Below are 20,496 nucleotides of genomic sequence, written 5' to 3'. Positions count from 1 at the left end.
GTCTTCAGCTCTGAATTGTCTGAACTCTCACATTTTAATCTACAAAGGGCTTGAAGTTTTTCTTGCCTGTAACATCCGTTTTACCTTCTGGCTGTCGGGAGCAGACTTACCTCAAAAACCTTTAGATGGATTGCCACGAAATCTGCAGAAGCATCGTCTCATCGCACCATCACCAAAAAGCCACAGTACTGTCTCATTCCAGGTCCCTATTTTTATTTATTTTCTGACGCTTTGAGCCACTGTCTTCTGGTCGGCTCCTGAGAGAAGCTGTAAGCGAGATTAATATCTAGAAGGCTGTGGGTATTTAAAGGAGCATCAATAACGGCTCCAGAAGGGAGTAATTCTACTGATATCCTTCCAAAGCCTGAACACGAGGGGCTCTCTAATGTCTAATTATTTTTTGTTTTTCTTTTTTTGAACAGCATGGGAGTAGCTTCCATCGTTTGACAAATGGTTGCATGTTATTTTGCTGTACTTTTACTCCAAAAACAAAAGCACAAAAACCTTCCAAAATACTCAGTGTCCTGTTGCACGTAGCTTTTCGCTGTCCTGCTGCCTGCATCTTTTGATGTGCTCGGTCCGGTCGCAGTTGTGTATCCGTGTTTTGTTTTGTTTCGGTGTGAGCTTGGGTGTGGTTGTCCTGTTCAGAGGTGATATCCTCTGCTCAGCGCTCGCAGTGTGCACCAGCTCGCTGTCCCGCTGGTCAGAGGCACAAATCTGTGGAGATTAAGCTTTACAAAGTGACACATTATTTATGTACGCTGTGTTTCTGTTTGGAGGTTATCTGATAAGATGGAAGGAAATGTAAATCTGCACAGAAACACTTTGATACAATGGCCTTTCTTTCTTTTTTTTATCGTTTGTACTTTTTTTGTCCTTTTGTTTCTGTGTAATTGTTCACGTTTTCTTATGATGCCCTCATGGCTCACCCAGCACCCGGATGATTTATATCTGTATATGTGAGAACCACGGCTCCTGCTGGCAGGAGCCCTCAGTGAGTCACGCTGCTGTTGTACTGCACCACCTTGGGATAAGGGATTGGTTAAAGGATTATAGCCAGGAGGTGCATTTTCATCAAGTCCTCTGTGCCACTAGAGTCCGGTTTCTCAAACACAGCGCTGTGCAAAAGTTTAAGGCACTTTAAATGTTTCAGATTATCTGTCACACAGGACCGTCAGGGAGCCGTCCGATCGGTCCTCCATTCATCCTACAACAGATGATGGAGCCTCCGCAGAGACAGAGACACTGAGACACAGAAGGACTGTGGACTTATCTTTCAAAGCGTCCGCACTTTACTTTTAGTGCCTAAACCTTTTGCTCTGCACCGCGTATTCAGACTGAAATGAAGCTCTGTCTGAAATCAGATGCTCTAACTCGTTGACTTCTTCTTCTTCTTCAGCATGATTTTGTTCATGATCTTCCTCTTCTTCACTTTGACTGTGCTTCTAACTTATTATTATTATTATTGCTATTATTAAAATGATCATAAAACCAAACTTACAAACTTTTGAAGCTTTAAAAGTGTTTCCCAAAATCAGTGTAACTTTGGACAATAGAGGGAAAGACATTCAATTCAGTTAAGTTAATTTGTCCCCAGGGGGCAGTTTAAAGGGCACATAGAGCAGGAAAACACTCAAACTGTGCACAAAAACAAAGAAACAATACCTGTAATATTATAGTGAGAATGACAGTAACATGGGAGAATAACTAAATAACATTAGACGTGATCAGAGATTAATGAGCATCTGAGGAACCTGCAGGAGGAGCTGAAAAGACACGTTTCATCAAAGTTTTCAGATCTTTACTTCTATCATGACCATCGATGTTTTCTGTTGAGTGACGGTGACGTAAAATGAGTGACACGTTTTAAACACACACACACACACACACACACACACACACAGCTGACCATTCACTGCATGTAGTGGGAGTGAACGTTGGATCATCGGGGAGTACACATCACCTTAATGTTTGCCTGGAGCAGCAGCTGAAAGAGTTTGACTTTGTTGAACTGACGTCAGTTCAGTAACGTGATGATAAAAGGCTGAAAATGAAGCTTCACAGCTGCTTTGTTGTGAGAATAAGTTCTGCTTACTTGCCGCTTTAGGTGTGTTTGACTCAGGTGTCCTTGTCCTCCAGGTCCGGATGAGGTTTGAGCTGAAGTCCCCGGTGAAGACCATCGAGGACTTCATCAAACGCTTCACCCCGAGCCGACTGACCTCAGGCTCCAACAGCAGCAGCTCCTCCAGCCTCATCACGAACCGCTCCTCCAACAGAGGGTGCTCCAGCATGCTGTCCTCCCCCTCTGCAGAGAGCACGCTCACCAAGCTGGACGAGGAGCAGCCTCCCAGAGGCCTGGACCACACCTTCAGCCCCGTCCTGCCCTGCTACGACGGGAAGGCGCGGGGCCCGGAGGAGAGCGAGCTGCGCTATGAGGCGGAGTCGCCCGACGAGGCTGCGCTCGTCTACGCCGCCAGGGCCTACAAATGCTCCCTCGTCGGACGCCTCCCTGACCAGGTGACTGTGGAACTGCCGCACCTGGGGAAGCTGAGCTTTGAGCTGCTGCACACGCTGGGCTTCGACTCCACCAGGAAACGCATGTCCGTGGTGGTCAGACATCCGCTGACGGATCAGATCACTGTGTACACTAAAGGTGCGGACTCTGTCATCATGGACCTCATCACACCTCCCAACACAGGTAGGAAAACACTCATTTCCACAGTCGCTTCAGTTGTTCTCAGGCTGGAGGTGGATGTAGTGGTTGGTGCACTCTCGGTAAATGATGGCACCGCTGTCAGTGTGGTCTGAGGATGTGATTTTGGGGGGGGGGGGGCGTTGCGGCTGGTGCTGTATTATGTCTGCAGACTTCACCAGAATGAATCATAGCTGTGAACCACAGATCGGTTGAAATCACTGAACTCATCTCAGTCCAAAGTGATTGTTTTCAGTCGTAGCTGCTTCAGGTTCGGTGAGAAACTGCGATTATACCGTGTGAGTGTCTGTGGACTAACACGCCAGCACGGGGTGGCGGTCTCTGTTTTCACACAGCACTCCAGGTTTCACCCCCTCTGCACCGAAGCTTCATGTTTTCCACTGATGTAAACGTATAAGGTGACATGTTATGTAAGAACTTGTATTTTTAGAGCGAGTCACTGCAGCAAAACTGGATGCCTGCGTTGACAGGTCCCTAAAAAAAACAAAGAAAAAACACTTCCGGGCTTCTTTGTGTGTTTGTTCCTCTGTACTCTACAAGTTCTCCAACATCCTAATGGCAGAGGTGTAGCAGGTCGTTAGTATTCCAGGCACACAAAGAGCCACACAGGCACTTTTCACTAATGCGTCGCACACAGTCACCAGACATCTGTCCCGGAGCGCTCAGCTTCACGCAACACACACATTTTCATGCTGCAGCTGAAGATTATTTCACGTTTACGTTATATTTTTTAATGAATTTATTAATCGTGTAGTCTAACGTCATCGTAATTCCCCCGGAGGCCCAAGTTAACACCTTCAGGATTCTTATTTCGTCTTAAATGATCGATTAGTTGGCGATTTTTACGTTTTCTGTTGATTAACTACTTGTTTCAACTAAGAGATTTGTGGCCACACGTTAAAAGGAGCATCACTTTACCTGTAATGAGTGGTATGACTTGTGATCTGTTCTTTGGCTCTGGAGGAGCTCGGAGAAGTCTGTGATCTTGAGCTCGGCGTGAGACTTTAAACAGAAAGCCTGAGTTACTGACGGGGCGGGTGGAGTTAAAGGCTCCTCGTCTGATCTTGTTTAAATGAACTCTGATGCGTTTGCTTGTTTGGTTTGGGTTTGTTTTGGCTGGTGTGAAAGTGTTGTGGTTCTCAAATGTTTTTTTACAGATTTTTGCTTTTAAGATTTTATTACAGAACATGTTTGAAACCCAAATAATCAAACGATCTCAGTCCCTCTCAAGCAGTTTGTTTCCGGGATGAAAGCAACCTCAGGAATGTGTGAGAGTCTGTATGTTTAATTAAAAACTAATTAACAGCTACTATTAACTATATCTGCTGATCACGAGCTGTTGAGAAAGTAGTAATAGCAATGCCAACACACGCGCTTGTCTGCACGTCAGAAAGTGAAAATAAGTCGAACCGGATTCCCCCTTTTTCCTGTCGTGACGTTACGATACGAAACGCCAACAACTTTGTGAAAGTGGTTCGCCTCTTTTAAGATTTCTGTGCTCGTCTTTTCTTTACTCCCTGGCTGTGATTTAGTAAGATGTGGATTTTCTCCTCAGGATGTGGTGTTGGGTGTAAAAAAGCCCCACAAACCGGTCGTATATATATATATATATATATTTATATATATTCCACAGATTTATGTTTTGATGGGCTGACCTGAATCAACCTGTGCAGCAACTTGTCTCGAGTCCTCCTTCAGTAAAAGCGTCCTGTCGTGTCGTGTGGGTAATTCATTTATTTCACATGGCTGGTTAGTGGCTCCCTCCTGTTCATTAGAGGCAGGCAGTTCATCTCAGCCTCCCTGAGAAATGCTTTCCAACTAAACGATCCTCCCGTGCTGAATGGAGACTTGTTTAACTGTAGCACGTCAGTGGAGTCGGAGGTGGAGGAAAGCGCTCCCGTCTTGTTTTGGCATGTTTTCCAGCTGACATGCAGTGCACTTCTTTCTGAGGAATTCTGAATTACAATGTGATTTATTGTATTGATTTTTCCATTATGAGGGCCACGCCGGTCCCTTTGCATTTAGCTACCGGGCTGTGCTGATTGGTCATCATTTCTAATGCCCTCCGTAGAGCAATGTCTGAGCTGGCACGGAAGTTTTTCACTTACTTAAAATGCACAGAGCGGTGCTGCTCACTAGGAGGAGACGCACTCCAAACGGGACAGTCCCCACCCGTCCTCCACCCTGTGTCTCAGTTCACCACCTTAAAAGGCCGACAGGGTGTGTCTTCGCTCGGACAACTCACTTCTTTGTTTTACCATTGGGTCAAAGCAGCCAATTAGAGCACAGCGAGAGTTGAGCCTCCTCATAACACAGACCTGCATAATGGCTCCATTCAGGCGATGAGGGAGTTGTTCAGTGTCACTCTAATAACAGTGCACATGGAGGTGCCGGAGGTAGACTGCACACCCTTGGGGCTTAGAAGTTGGAGTGCGTGTCTGATGAAGTAACTCTACTGTTGCTGCTGCTGCTGCTGGTAAAACAGCACATTCCACCTCAAAGCAGAATTTGCATGTTAAAGTTCCTCTCCAGACATGTTTTAAACTGTGTAAAAAAAAAAATCCTCTGCTATGATTAATATTGTGTTTAAGTTGGTTTTTCACACATGAAAAGTGGAGGGGAAAAAATTTAAATCTCCTCTTACTTCCTCAATGAACAATCTGGATCAGGCCTTGAGCCCCGCCCACCACTTGCTGGCTCCAGGTGGACAGGTGAAAACACAGAGAGTATCCAGATGGTGAGAGGAGGAAACATCAGAGAGACTCAGCCACATGTTTGACCCAGACTCAGAGGAGGAGTCTGTTGAGACCAGAACCAGAGACTAGCAGACGGATCAGAGCGGTTAGCGCCGTTAGCATCTTTTATTTGTTTATGTTGTTTGTTAGCTTGTAACTGGCAGCGGCTGACACAGTGTTAGTGGCTGTGCTAATGCTAACTCTCTCTCTATATACTGACAAGGTTTCAGGTTTATTTAGCCCCGTCCCCACAAGCTGACAGGATTGGTTCCTGAAGTTTGTGACGTATGAAATTCTGAATCTGTTTTTATGAGACTGTGAAGTTGGAAACACTCAGTCATGGTGTTGATGATTATTTCACTCATCATATGTCTGTATTAAAAAAAACATCATATGGTGATAGGAAGTCGTCCACTTGAAATCAATCAATATTTTAATAACGACAATGGTGACAGACCCACAAATAAACATCACCTCACTCTGTGGTTTTCGTTTTCATTCACTCTCACTTCTCTCAAAAAGACGAAATAGCTGCACAACCGCACTGAACGTAACCCGCCAAGCACCACATGTCAGGTTAGCAGCTAAAGAACCACAGACCTCTCTGAGGAGCTGACCAGAACTAAAAGGAGAGTGAATATTGGACTTTCTCTGTTGGACACGTCTTGTTTTTGGTGGATTTTCCAGTCTTCAGGAGTAGGTAAAATAAACATTGTGTGCAGTTCCACCTGCATCTGCAGAGCAGTCTGGGCCTAGCAGCTATTTGTCAAAAACAAAAACTCCTGCTGTCCTTGGAAATACTTTTTTTCCCCCTCTGCCAAAAAGGAAGGAAAGAGTTTTTTTCTCACAAATAACAAGAATATTAGTGAAGATGAAGCTGCTGCATCAGTTTTACATCAGACGTTCACACATGTTCATCGTGTTTAAAGTCCCTTTAAAGACTCAGAGACTATGGAGAGTTTTTGTGTTGATTTTTTCCTGTCAGTAAGAATAAGTTTGTGTGGCAGTGCGTGTGTAGCAAAGCTGTTGTGTTATTAGTGAGCTTACATGGCTGGCAGTCGGAGGGTTGGCCGGTGCATCTGTGTCTGATGAAGCCAATCTGTTTGTACGCCGTCACCGTGCCAGAAAGACGCCGGCATGCTGCGCCACAGAGACACTTCAGCAAGACTCACGTACAAAACCTGATACTTCAAAAAAACATCTCAAACGACATGTAATATTCACTCATTTAGAGAATTAATTGAAGCAGATAAATTACGGTTGGTCATGTTGTTTTCACATTTTACTCGATGAGTGATGTGGAGACTTGCTGAAATGTACCGAGGAGCAGTGAACATGGTAAGTTTAGGTGTGAAGACAGATGGCTTTCATGTGCCTCTTGGAAGAAGCCTTTGGCAAGTGTGGAACCAAAAACACTCAAACAGTTACGCAAATTCCCCAAAAACAAGAATGTTTAATCTTGATTTCTGTTTTTTGTTTTTTAAGGTAACTCCAAAGGGAAACGCCAGAAAAAGATCATCTACAGGACCCAGAACTATCTGAACCTGTACGCTGCAGATGGCCTTCGCACGCTGTGCATTGCAAAAAAGGTAACGGGGATTCATATCTCCTTAAGAAGTGCTGAACAAAGGCCCTCTCTAATTAAACTGCTTTAGAAGGTGCAGATGATGCGTCTCAGTGGCTGTTCGGCAGGTTGTGTTTGTAGCCCAGCACAGATGATCACATAGACCGGCGCTTCCTAAAGTGACATTCTTCGTGACTCAGCTGCAATCTGTGCCACTTTCCCAGGCTGTTAATTTATGCTCTCACAAGCTGGGCTCATTATATCCCTGCTTGTGCAAAACCCTTCACCAGAGCAATGTGATGAAACACCTTCTCAAGGTCTCACATTTTCCTGTGGATCCTCCTCTGCTATGTGGGCAAAGGAGGAGAAGCTGCTCCACTGTTAACGTAACAGATAATGGTGTTTGTGTGTGTGTGTGTGTGTGTGTGTGTGTGTGTGTGTGTGTGTAAATGTTTGTGTTCATGTGCCAGACCCTGAGCAAGGATGAGTATGCCTGCTGGCTGCAGCGTCACCTGGAGGCTGAAACGGCCATTCAGGGAAGAGAGGAGCTGCTCTTCGAGTCGGCCCTGCGACTGGAAACAAACCTCCAGCTTTTAGGTAATTTATATTCCTCCGTCTCCAGCCCTCCTCACACAAAGGTCTGTTCACAGTTGTCGTTTAAATAAGTATATAATGTTATTGTTGGAGGGTTTGTCACAGTCGTGCGTCTTCACCTGCAGGAGCGACGGGCATTGAGGACCGTCTGCAGGACGGCGTGCCTGAAACTATAGCGTCTCTGAGGAAGGCCGGCCTGCAGATATGGGTGCTGACGGGTGACAAACAAGAAACGGCCGTGAATATAGCGTATGCCTGCAAGCTGCTGGACCCCGAGGAGGAGATCTTGACACTGAATGCTGATTCTCAGGTGAGCGACACCAACCAGGATTTCGTAAACTCCACCTTGTTATCGACACATTCAAGTTTACAATATCCAAAGTGAATATAGAACAGAACATTGTCTCGTTGCTATAGATAATATATAAAATATGCTGGTGTTTTTTCAGACTGTTTAATTAAAGGAATAGATGCCAATAGTTAAGATGAGAAGACTGATGCCACTCTTATCTGTGCAGTAAACATGAAGCAGCAGCCAGTTAGCTTAGCTTAGCATAAAGACTGGACACTAGGGGAAACAGCTAGCCTGGTTCTGTCCATTTGTTTATCTGTAGAAAAATAAGAGTTGCGGTTTTACAGGGGGTTAAATGCCAGTTTCATGCCACTTCCTGGTATTTCTGCTGGTTACCTGGCAACAGTATGACAACAAGCCCATAAGCCCTTCGGTAAAACCTCAATTTGTCGTTTTCACACTTAGATTCTTGCACAAAGAAATAGTATGGAACGTGTAGAGCCAAAACAAGTAGCTGGTTGACAGTTATTCGATCAACATTTGGTTAATCCTTTACTTGATTAATCGTCGAAATCTGTGTTAATTTTCCACAATTTTCCTTGTTTGCATTTCATTGACGATTGATTAATCAATAAATCAAGAAAATAACTGACAGATCAAAGCTTCATTATGGAAGTTCTGGAAATCAAGCTAGTGCTGTTGACGCTCCGCCCGGCCCTCCACCTACATCCTCATCGTGTACCAGTCTTTATGCTAAGCTAAGCTAACTGTGCTGGTTATTATTTATCGTATAGAGTGGTATCAATCTTCTCATCCAGTTCTCAGCATCAAAGTCAATAAGCTTATTTCCCAACATGTTTTAACGATTCCTTTTAATTTAATTTATTTGTTTGTCCTTTATCTTAATTGAACAACTGCCAGTATTAAAAAATGAGGTCAGACAGTCATCTGAGGACCCACGATGTTTAATTCTTTGCTGCTGAAGCATCTGGCTGCCAGATGTGAAGCAGGTCAGACAGTTTGATATTAAACAACTCGGTGTCCTGATCCTGAAGTCCAGCCCCCTCTCTGCCTGTCTCTGAACCAGGAGGCATGTGCGTTGTTGCTGGAGGAGAGTTTACACTACATCCAGGCCAAATTCCTCTGCAGCTCTACAGACCAAACCACCAAGGCCTTCCACGCTAACTTTCCACCCTTTGAGATCTATCCCTCTTCATCTCCGTCCTCCTCCTCATCCTCCCACACCGTTCCCTTCATGGTGCACCGGCTGGGCCTGGTAATTGATGGGAGGACCTTGGCTTATGCCCTGGATAAGAGTTTGGAGGATAAGTTTCTGGCTGTAGCGCGGAGCTGTCGCTCAGTGCTCTGCTGCCGCTCCACGCCGCTGCAGAAGAGCATGGTGGTCAAACTGGTGCGGAACAAGCTGAAGGTCATGACTCTGGCCATAGGTAAGTACCAGGTCAACAAGACACTATCACACACATTCACATGTACAGTGTAATATATCTTTGTCTTTGAGCTTGGTGTTTATGGTCCATCTCAAGATCACAGTTAGACGATTAAAATTCATGTTGATATCAGACTTGTCAAAAAAGGAAGAACCTGTCCAAAATCATTTCCAATCCTGTTCAAAAGAGAATATGAATATTTAATGTGAGGAGCTAAATTTGGGAAATAAACATTCCTTATCACTACACTGATTAAACTATAAGCTGGAGTCTTGAACCTTCAGGCTCTCACCAGCAGCGTCCAGACAGATTAAAACACGCCTGAGCCCCTGAAAACACAGCTGCCGAAGGAGCACGTGGACGCAAACATTACAACTTCAAACTGGCTTACCTGAAGTATTTCATGTTCATCAGTCGTCTCGATAACTTGTGCCTACTTTGAAAAGCGTGCTGCCTCTCCAAAACGGTAACCAGTTGGTCAGACCACAACTTGGACTAATGTTAAGCATCACTGAAGCATGGTGAGACAGGTCTACACCTCCAGTCCTGGTTCCAGATTATTTCCCAGGAGGAGTAGAAAAGGACCAGCATCTGATTTTAATCAGACTTTTATAAAACCTCTGAGGTGTGACATAGTCTTGTTTTTCCAGTGAACGCAGTTGTACAATGTTTTCTGTGACTCTGAAAGGAGCATCAGGGTTATTTATATTTTTTAACAGATAAGGTTTGGAAATTTTTAACAAGGAAGCCTGTGTTGCAATAAAAACTCAGACTACAGACTTGCCAAACCTTAGTGAAGCCTATGCTGGCATGTAGCCATTGTGTATAAACTAAATACACATTTCACATGAAGTCAAACACTTCTTAAATACCTTACCCACAGAAACTGAAACTATCAAGTGTACCATTTGAAAAATCTGCATTCATTTATGTGTTTTCAGGTGATGCGTCGTCCAAAAAGAAAAACCTGAGCAGCTGATAGTTTGAGTGTGGGAGCATGAAATATTTTGGCCAGTTCAGCAAACGAAATATTCATAATTCATAGAGTTGTCAAATAACCGTGTAGCAGCCCAAAGGCTTTTCTTCAAGCAGCATGAACATAAACATCTTTTCCTCTTAAATAAATATTTATAACAATTATTTAGGTTTAGGCCGGAGAGAAGTGCTCAGTCATCAAACATACACACTTTCTGCACCATTGCTGTGACCACTGAGTTGAAACAGTGTTATTTTAAGGACCCTTTAGTAATTATACACTTTTAGCATAACGGAGGTGACATGAGGGCGTCTTTCCCCTGCTTTCCATTTGTTTGTTTGTGCTGCACTCAGGAGGATCACGACTTTGCCAGACAAGCTCTTTTCTGTCACTGCTATGTTTGCAGTAATGTGGAGGAAAACACTGCAGCTGCAAACAGCAGATGATGCTGCAGCTCTAACATCTATCAGCGCTCTAATCTTATTATTTTCATCGTTTTCAGACCTTTCAGACACTAACAAGAATGGAGCCTCCGCCTACTGTAATCTATATGTTAATTATATTTTACCTCACACAACATTTCAATGTGTCATTTGTTTTCCTGCTGTTACAGCAATTTAAATCATCCACAGTAAGCAAGAAAAAGATGCAAAAAAAAAGGATTGAATATGATCTAGACGCGCCGTGTACACTGCTTTGAAAAGTTAGTTGTATTTTAAGACAGAACAGAAAAGTAATTCAATAATTTCATGTCAATTTTACAATATTTTCTAGACTAAAAACTAAATCAGAAAATAATCAATCATCCAGATTAATTGATTATCAAAATAATCAGTAGTTAAAGTCCAATATGGAACCTAAAAGTGTTCAATATTAAATAAATAAAGAAGGCGTGAAATAAATGGTCATATGAATAGAGCAACCAACACATTTTTAAAGATTTTAATAGATTGTTATGACTTTTTAACTTAATAGCTTTTTAATTCAAAATGTGCTTTTTTAAAGTTTCATTTATTTTTCCCAGTCAGACGTTTCCTGAGAAAAGAGTTGTCAACATTAGCCTCTTCTAAGCTAATCTACTGCTACCAAATTTAGCAAGTTAGCTGTTGTTAGCAAGAGTAAAAACAAGGCCAAAGTAATTTGAAATCAACCAGCTAGAAGCTGCTGTAAATACACACGGCACAGAGAATCAATAACTAACCTCTCCTTTTATTTAGCTTAACAAGGCTAAGCATGCTAGCTAGCCGGCTAACTAGCTGGATTGCCTTGTGAGCTGGATTTTATGACACAGCATTAAAGGAGCTATTTTGTAAGTTTTGCTTCATTCCTTTACTCATCAACATCTGTCTCCAGAGGTGGAAAGTAACACCAATGTTAACTCTTGTTTCTGTCACGTTGAAGTTAGCATGCTAACCAGCTAGCCCCTGCCCGTACCAGCAAAGACCCTCTATACAGAAGATGCTGCATTAAAGGCAGCGCCAGTGGTATGAAATGGGAAACAGTTCCGGTCTCCTAAGTGGGTGTTGTCCCTCAAACGAAGGCAACTGGCATGAAATGTGACAGTAGCTAATATTAAAATCTATCCCTGTCTAGACTTACCTCTCTGCATCCTTAGGGAAAGAAAAGACAGATCCGTTTTTCTTGTTATCACAGCCTGTTGCTGCACAAAGCTCGGGCATTTTTAACACTAACTGATGGATTACTTGTCCCTGCCAAAAGAATACAACAATAGACGATGCAACACGGACAAATTTGCACCTTTTTTGCCGCTGCCTTTTATCTACTAACGACATCTGATCAGCCCAGTACAAAGTCATGTCAGTTTGATAGGCTAATAATATACTGATAATAGACTCAAACCTGCTGCTGGTCTCCTAAAGGGGCGGGGAGGTGGAGAAACCCAGGTACCCAGTACCTCTCTGGTATCAGCCCATATCATCACTTCCAATCTGTCCTGGATTATAACCTCTTGTATTATAAATGCAACATTGGCTGAAGCGCTCGTCAATCACCACCTGCTCTCGGCAAGACTCCACGTTCGGCGGCAGAGGAAAACTTACAAATAGCCGCCGTAGAGTGAGGAGACGGTGTCGGCTGTGGTAGCTAACGTTAGCTGATTAATATCACAAGTTATCGGTTTGTCTCCAGGGGGAGTTTCATGAGACTTTCTGTGGAGTTACCTTTTAATATATATAAACTGTAGTTTTACAGACGTGTGTGTTGGTGGATTTTGTCTGACTGCATCGACGGTAACTTCTTTTCGAGCGCTCATTACCGCCCACCTCTCACACTCACCTTGCGCTGCCACTCCAGCGCTGTTTAGTGTTTTGACAACAAATCTCTCTCTGCCCGCCGACACTTCACCTCCCACTCTCCCACCTGCGGTGACAAAAGAAAGTATCAGCAGCCCTCAAAGTGGAGCAGAAAAGTAAATAAAAACACACCTCACATCAGCCACCACAGCCAGAGGGACAGTGGAGCTGGTGAAGGGCACCTGGTAAACACTGGATAATACACACACTCTCTCACACACACACACACACACACACACACACACACACACACACACACACACACACACACACACACACATACACATGCATGCACAGCTACCATAATATAACTTCTCTCTGCTTCCAGGCTGCTGACGAACTGACGGCCTGTTGATCTCTTGATTACAGTTGATGTATTATCTCTGTATTAATTACAGGTGATGGCGCCAATGACGTCAGCATGATCCAGGTAGCGGACGTGGGCGTGGGGATCTCGGGACAGGAGGGCATGCAGGTAAGCAGGAAACAAAAATCTTGGCGTGATCGTTTGGGAACAGGGGGAGATGAAGGATGAAGAGAGTCGAAGGGGGGTCATAAGAAGGAAAAACGAAAGTAGAGGATGAGTAGAAAGTGAGAGGATCTACGGGAGAGAAGATAAACGAACAAGTGAAGACACTTCTTCAGCATAGTTAATGGTTTTTCATTACTCTTAAGTGTGTGTTTTAGCCCCACATCCATACACTTCCTCTAAATAGGATTGCCTGTGTGTTGCTGACTCAGGTATCTTCTCCCGCGACCCTGCAGAAAATCGGTACACTTTATGGTCTCGACTCCATCCACACCAGATTCTCTTCCTGCTCTAAGGTCACAGCCAATGCCACAGCTAAGGCAGCATCACTGAAAAACAGCTGCAGGAAGACAAGAAAAAAAAAACCAGTTGACCCACACCCCCCCTTGTGCATTTTATAGTAGTGCCCTGTTCCAGAAAGGTGATTTTTGCATCGCAATGATGGAGATTCCCAATTAACTTCCAGGGGAGGCTTCACAGACACGCTGCTGTGTAGCACATCTGTTAAAGTCTCAGTATCCTGTCCTTAACTGAGCCACTAGATTAATCATTGTTAATCAAATTTGCTTTTAATGACACAGCAGTCACTCCTCGGGATCCCACGGTGTGCTGAGACGCACATTTCTGCACTCGGGCCAGCACACACGCTGCATTATGATTAACACACCTTTCTTCTGCTAGGAGCACACTCCCCACGCGCTCGTTACGAGGCTGTTATTAGAGCGCAGCAGAAAGTAAATTGCTGCACAATGAGGCATCTGCTGTTATTTTTCTTGTTGACAGATGCTGTTGACAGTTGAGAGGTGTCATGAAGAGTTAGCGCCGTTGTTTAAAATGTAAGTTATGAACCAGGCTTGCCTCCAGGGAGGGTTTTGTTTCCGATGTTGATAGATGAGACCGGCAGATTCTCGCCGCTGTAACGATGAATCCCGAAAGGTGGACAACTCGTTTAAGGCTTATTGCTTTGGAAAGATTATACACCGCTAAAGATTCATTAAAGGGCGGCAGGCGAGTGTAGCAGGACCAGACATTAATAGCTGCACAAATCGTGTGTGTGTGTGTGTGTGTGTGTAGATGGTGTGAGGGAGGGCGAAAGTGCAGGATGGATGAGATTGACTGTTTGGTCCTTCTGGTGTTTTGCAGGCAGTGATGGCGAGCGACTTCGCTCTCCCACGTTTCCGGTATCTCCAGAAGCTTCTGCTGGTCCACGGACACTGGTGCTACTCCAGACTGGCTAACATGATCCTCTATTTCTTCTACAAAAACGCTGTAAGCATCTTTATGTACTGATCACTGAATATTAGTGAGCGCAGTAACAGTCTGTGTGTCTATAGCCCCTTTTCCACTGGTCAAAAAAACCCGCTAAGACATCGGCCTTTTGTCGGCAGTGGAAAAGGGTTCAATCTGTCACATCCGGGTCAAATAACTCTGCAGTAGACGCAGGTATTTATCGGACAAACACTGTAAACAGACCTGTCACCTGTCCAGCACGGGGCTACACAGCGCTTCAGGATGAAAGAGTGAGCTGCAGCCCCGAAGTAAGTTTTAAAAACACATGACGGAAACGTCTCACAGGAGCTCCAACCCGGAGATGAGACGCTACAGATCCGTTTTACCAGTTTGCACAGCGGCCAGCGGCTCTCTCTCTCTCTCTCTCTCTCTCTCTCCTCTCTCTCTCTCTCTCTCTCTCTCTCTCTCTCTCTCTCATCGCATGTGATGACATCACTCTCTGCAGTTGTGTGTGTCCTCAGTCCGATCAATGGCAATGAAAAAGGGGTCATTTGGCTTTTATCAGTGGGTTTTCACATGTTTTAAAGAGCCTGTTAATTTTGGCGGAAAAGGGTTTATATATGTCATTTAGATGCGTTAAAAACCGAGGGTGTGTGTGTCCTTGTTTTCTCTCCTCTGCTTCCTCGTTTGGATCCGCGCTGATTACGTCCTTTTCTTCCCACAGATGTTTGTAGCGCTCATCTTCTGGTATCAGTTCTACTGTGGGTTCTCAGGTTCAGCCATGATTGACCAGTGGTATCTCATCTTCTTCAACATGATGTTCTCTGCCTTCCCACAACTCATCACTGGCACTCTGGACAAAGACGTGTCAGCGGAGACTCTCCAGCAACTACCTCAGCTCTACATGACCGGCCAGAACTCCGAGGTCCCGTCACATTTTCTGTTCCAGCGTTTAACAACAACACGGGGAGAATATGAGCCTGGAAAAATGAAAGATTTTAATAGATCAATGTTTACAGAAGCCACTGGAAACTAAACTGACATCACTTCACATTCATCACATTACATTAAAACTAACGATAAAGGGTCTGTTCTGCTCCGATCATGGCAGAATAAAGGGTCGACATTACAATATCACAGTGAAATGCTCATTTTACAATTCTTCAATTTATATATTAGTCAGTAACTTTTCAGGGAAAAGGCCAAATATCGGTTTGATCCGCCAACACAGAATTGGCAGCAGCTGCAGTTCCTCTAACGACCACTAGAGTCTGGCTCCAACAGCGAGTCAGTCCCCATAGACTCCCATGTTAAAATGTCCAACTTTACAGCAGAAATCAACATGTGTACAGACTGGTGCAAAAACAGTTTTGGTCTCTAGAGCTAATTTCCTCCTTCATGACACCTGCACAGGGAGTGAACTTTTATTTAACTCGCACATTTAAATTTTATTAAGGCTAAAATGTAGGCATAATTGAGGGCGTGGCCATTTTTCTGATTAGTCAGGGGTGAGGCGGATTTCAGGATTTACTGTCACAAATCAAGCAATTTGCGTTTCTGTGAAGTTGTAACAGGAATCTTTCAATAGTTTTTCACATTTCATAGATTAATCGATTGATCAAGAAAATAATTAACCGTTTAACCGATTATGAAAATAATTGTTGTCAATCTAAAACCAAATATATCTTATAGAATCTCAATCTAATTTAGCAAAAATGTCTTTAGAATTTAAGAGGATACTCATCTTTATTTATTTCCGCTCCGCTCGGTCACACTGATGAGACGCATGACTGTGGATCTCTGGTTCTCTCCTGCAGGAATATAAGCCATATATGTTCTGGATGAACATGATCGATGCCTTCTACCAGAGTCTGGTCTGCTTCTTCATTCCTTACTTCGTGAGTCTGGTTTTCATTTCCATCAGCTGGTCTTCACTCAGTTTGTTGCTCTTACTTACTCATCATTTCCCCTCTTTCCTCCCTGTCTCCTCCCACTCTCCCTCTTCCTCTCCCCAGGCCTACGCTGACTCTGATGTGGATCTGTTTACATGGGGAACTCCCATCACCACCCTCGCTTTATTCACCATTCTGCTGCACTTGGGCATTGAGACCAAAACCTGGGTAAAGAAATTCATTTTAAACTCACTGATGGCAGATTTCTTCACTTGAGCTGAGGAGAGAGAAACGCTTCCTTTCTCTCCCCAGCGCTGCTGTTTCTCTCTCGTATCAGCATGTTGGCTTTGTGAGAGGGCGGACAGGCACGTGGATATTTAACTCTGGCTGATTACATTGAACCAGAAAGCACTGCAGCATCAGAGCCTATACATCAGCCTGACAGTCTGTCTGCAAACTGTCTAAACCACAAAGGCACTTCACACTGCCACACAGCTCCAAAACACCTGCGTATCTTCTCCCCTCCCTCTTGGTTTTTTTTTTTCTCTCTCTCAGGTAATCTCATGGTTCTCGTAAACGGCCCGGCGGTCTTAGTCACAAACCATTTTAAATTTATGACCCTGCATTGAATCGGGAGTCTTTTCCATTATGCCGAGGCTGTAAATTTAGCCTGACAAGTTTTGTACATGAAAAATGTCCTTTTCACTAACTGCCTTCCTGGACACGACGGCCCCTCGTGCAGAGGAGTGTTCACGGCGAGCTGCATCGACCACGAACGAAAACGTTTCCAAATGCTCAGCTGGCAGGTTCTTCATTCTCCGGCTGCACGGGAACATTCATGATCGGTAAACGGCGGGGAAAGTCAATTAAAGGTATCTGAGGAGACGGCAAGTAAAACATACAACAGAGCAGTGGAGTACAACCCCGGTGAGAATCACCACAATGTTGAGTAACTACAAATCCAATCCAGCTACTACAGTTTAATTGTTTTAGACGAAGCCCGGGACGAATGAAGCCAATTAAGAAACATGTGACTAATTCAGCTCTAATGAAAGGGTCATATATGGGAGTTGCTGGTCGAGAGTCGGGAGGCTGTATGAATGAAAACTGACTTATTGACCTGTTAAATGCACAGTATGTAACTTCAGCTGCTCAGAGTCTGTCAATCAAAACAATAACAAAACACTGCGTTTGGTGACGTTGTGAAATAGCGTGGGATCATGGGAGTTGTCTGATTTATCTGAATTATCGGCAGAGGTCTCTTCTTCTTCCTCTTCATCCTCCTCCTCCTCTTCAAAACAAACAGATCAGCTGATTATAAACGTTTTGTTGATCTTTGTTTTCGATTGTTATAGATTAATGTTCGATTGTTGTCACACGGCAGAGACGATGTGTTTCATAGAAAGGTTCAGGTGGATTTGGAAACGAGATGGTAGCCGACTCGTGAAGCCTGGCAGGAGTTTTTCCAGCTTGTAGTTCCCTAAATGTTTGTTTGGATGGGTCACATTTGATTTTCAGTGCAGATCCACCTGCTGCCTCTGCTTTTGTTTTGGACCACGTGTCCTCTTCCTCGCCATCCTTACAGTGCAGTGCAGTGTAGTACCCCTCCAGACTGTGCACGAGACTGTGCACGAGACACCGTCGCATTCCACCTGGCTGCTGAATTTATGGTCAGTAATGGAAATTGGCAAGTTTTGTTTTTTTTTTTCCTGCGCGGAGACGCATGGCGCTGAGAGCAGCATTCCTGCTCTGCCCTCCACATGTGTCGGAGCGCAGCACGGCCAGAACTGATCCGATCACAAGCTTCGTTCTGCATGTTCTGTGTCTGTCTGTCTGTGTCGGCGGGGGATCATATTGTTCTTCGTGGATTTGTGTGTACTTGGATGCATCTGTTGCGGGTTAGTGAAAGTCTAAATTGAATTCCGTGTTGAATATTCTGCATGTCTTTTGCTGCATTCAGATTTCCCTGAAGTTGCCGCCTCGTTGTGTTTTTCCCTCCGTGGTGTGATTCAAGACTTACTGTGACCTCTGATCCACTTTTTAGTCGTCCTCTGGGATGTGTCTTTGCGGGTGGATGCGTTCCCTGCAGGCGTGTTGGGGACAGTCCTACATTACTTCACTGACGTTCCACATTTCTCTCTGATATCAAGTGTCCTCGAAAAGAAATCGTTGCGTACTCGGACTTGGTTTGAGTCGGGACTCGGTGGTGTTCTTCTGTCTGTCTCTTTTTCCTTTTTGTCACTGTGTGGTCGACGGTGAACTCCTTCTGTCTTGCCACGGCTCCCATGATTTCCCTCTCTGACTGAGGGAAGTTGTGACTGCATTTGTAACGACAGGAAGTTTCTCTCCCCGACCTTTCACAGCAGAATCCACACAGCTTGTGTTACACGACCTTTTTCATACGTTTCTCCTCCAGTTCTCAGGGTCTCTCGTTCTTTTCCTTCCTCTTTACTGGATCTCACTCTGATCCCTGATTCCCCACCCAACCCCATCCTTTGTTTACTCTGAGCCAAACACAACGCCGGCATGATGCTGCTCCAGTGTGCGATTTTTAGAGAGCACGCGGGCGTTCAGGGATCAGAGGCGTGACGTGTAACACAACAGCGTCGGCGTCTGTCCCGCCGGCGAGGTGAAATAAAGTCACAACATCCCCGCCTTGAAGAGGCCGCGTTAAAGGGGAACCTGGTTCATTTCCTGCATCTCCATTGTCTGCGTCTCTGCACCCCCCCCCTTCTACCATGTTGAGTTTAGTTTAGTTTCATTTTTCCATCATCACTGAGCTGTTCCTCATTTTGAAGTATGATTAGTAACACATCTTCGCCCTGTTAGTACCGGGTTGGATCCCTTTCACTTAACCTAACTGCCTTAATTCTTTGTGGCACAGATTCAACGAGGTGCTGGAAACAGTCCTCAGAGGTTTTGGTGCATATTGACATGATAGCATCATGTTGTCGGCTGCACATCCATGATGCGAATCCGCCGCTCCGCCACGTCCCAGAGACGCTCTGATGGAGTGAGATCTGGCGACTGTGGAGGCCACGTGTTCAAGAAACCAGTTTGAGATGATTTGAGCTTTGTGACATGGTGATGTTATCCTGCTGGAAGTAGCCATCAGAAGACGGGCCCACTGTGCTCATAAAGGGACGGGCAGGTTGTGGCGTTTAAACGATGCTCGGTTGGTGCTGAGGATATACCCCCGACCACCCGCTGCGGTCTTCTGCTGCTGTCGCCGCATCTGCTTCAAGGTTCGCCGTGTTGTGCGTTCAGAGCTGCTCTCCTGCATGTGGTCGTTGGAGTTACTGTTGTCTTTCTATCAGCTCCAACCAGTCTGGCCTTTTGTCCTCTGACCTCTGGCATCAACAAGAGAAACTGATCCACAGAACTGCTGTTCACTGGATGTTTTCTCTTTTCTCTGTAAAACCCTAGAGATGGTTGTGTGTGAAAATCCCAGTAGATCAGCAGTTTCTGAAACACTCCGACCAGCCCGCCTGACACCAACAACCACGCCACGTTCAAAGTCACTTAAATCACATTTCTTCCCCATTCTGATGCTCGGTTTGAACTTCAGCAGATCGTCTTGACCGTGTCTATGTGCCTAAATGCAGTGAGTTGCTGCTATGTGATTGGCCTATTAGATATTTGCGTTAACGAGCAGTTGAACAGGTGTACCTAATGAAGTGGCCGGTGGATGTGTATATATATATATATATATTTATATATCTATACATACATACGTGTTTATATATGTCCATTTCATCCAAAATGTCATGTACGTCCCTCTGGTTCTCACTGCTTTGTGTGTGTGTGTGTGTGTGTGTGTGTGTGTGTGTGTGTGTGTGTGTGTGTGTGTGTGTTCACACATCTTCTTTTTTTTTTTTTTGTTCCTGTTAATATTTTAGGAAACTAAACAAAGTAAATTGATGAAACGTTTCCTTGTGTCCTTCCCCTGTAGACCTGGATGAACTGGCTGTCTATCTCCTTCAGTATAGCCTTGTTCTTCACCGTGGCTCTGTGCTACAACACCTCCTGTCCCACCTGCTACCCCCCCTCTAACCCCTACTGGACCATGCAGAGGCTGCTGCAGGACCCCCTCTTCTACCTGCTCTGTGTCATCACACCTGTAGCGGCGCTGCTGCCTCGGTACACTGCTGCTATTTGCGGCTCGTTTTTCAAATATTTATTACGTGTGCCATGAAGTTCATCAGTGATTA

The 20,496-nt window shown here is 44.7% G+C and overlaps 1 protein-coding gene across 1 annotated transcript in view; it reads left to right on the top strand.

The window, feature by feature from the left end:
• Positions 1-20,496, top strand: part of atp10a (ATPase phospholipid transporting 10A) — a 35,693-nt gene that overhangs the window by 11,705 nt on the left and 3,492 nt on the right. Inside the window, exons 10-20 of the mRNA XM_056378725.1 lie at positions 2,140-2,698; positions 6,934-7,037; positions 7,483-7,609; positions 7,732-7,916; positions 8,986-9,346; positions 13,033-13,109; positions 14,307-14,432; positions 15,118-15,318; positions 16,211-16,291; positions 16,409-16,513; positions 20,238-20,425. Of these exons, the coding sequence (XP_056234700.1) occupies positions 2,140-2,698; positions 6,934-7,037; positions 7,483-7,609; positions 7,732-7,916; positions 8,986-9,346; positions 13,033-13,109; positions 14,307-14,432; positions 15,118-15,318; positions 16,211-16,291; positions 16,409-16,513; positions 20,238-20,425 (2,114 nt within the window). The remainder of the gene's footprint in view (positions 1-2,139; positions 2,699-6,933; positions 7,038-7,482; positions 7,610-7,731; positions 7,917-8,985; positions 9,347-13,032; positions 13,110-14,306; positions 14,433-15,117; positions 15,319-16,210; positions 16,292-16,408; positions 16,514-20,237; positions 20,426-20,496) is intronic.

The sequence above is a fragment of the Seriola aureovittata genome, chromosome 6, assembly GCF_021018895.1.
Source record: "Seriola aureovittata isolate HTS-2021-v1 ecotype China chromosome 6, ASM2101889v1, whole genome shotgun sequence".
Classification (NCBI taxonomy): domain Eukaryota; kingdom Metazoa; phylum Chordata; class Actinopteri; order Carangiformes; family Carangidae; genus Seriola; species Seriola aureovittata.
Note: the sequence above shows the minus strand (reverse complement) of the source record. Positions and strands in the feature narration are given on the sequence as shown.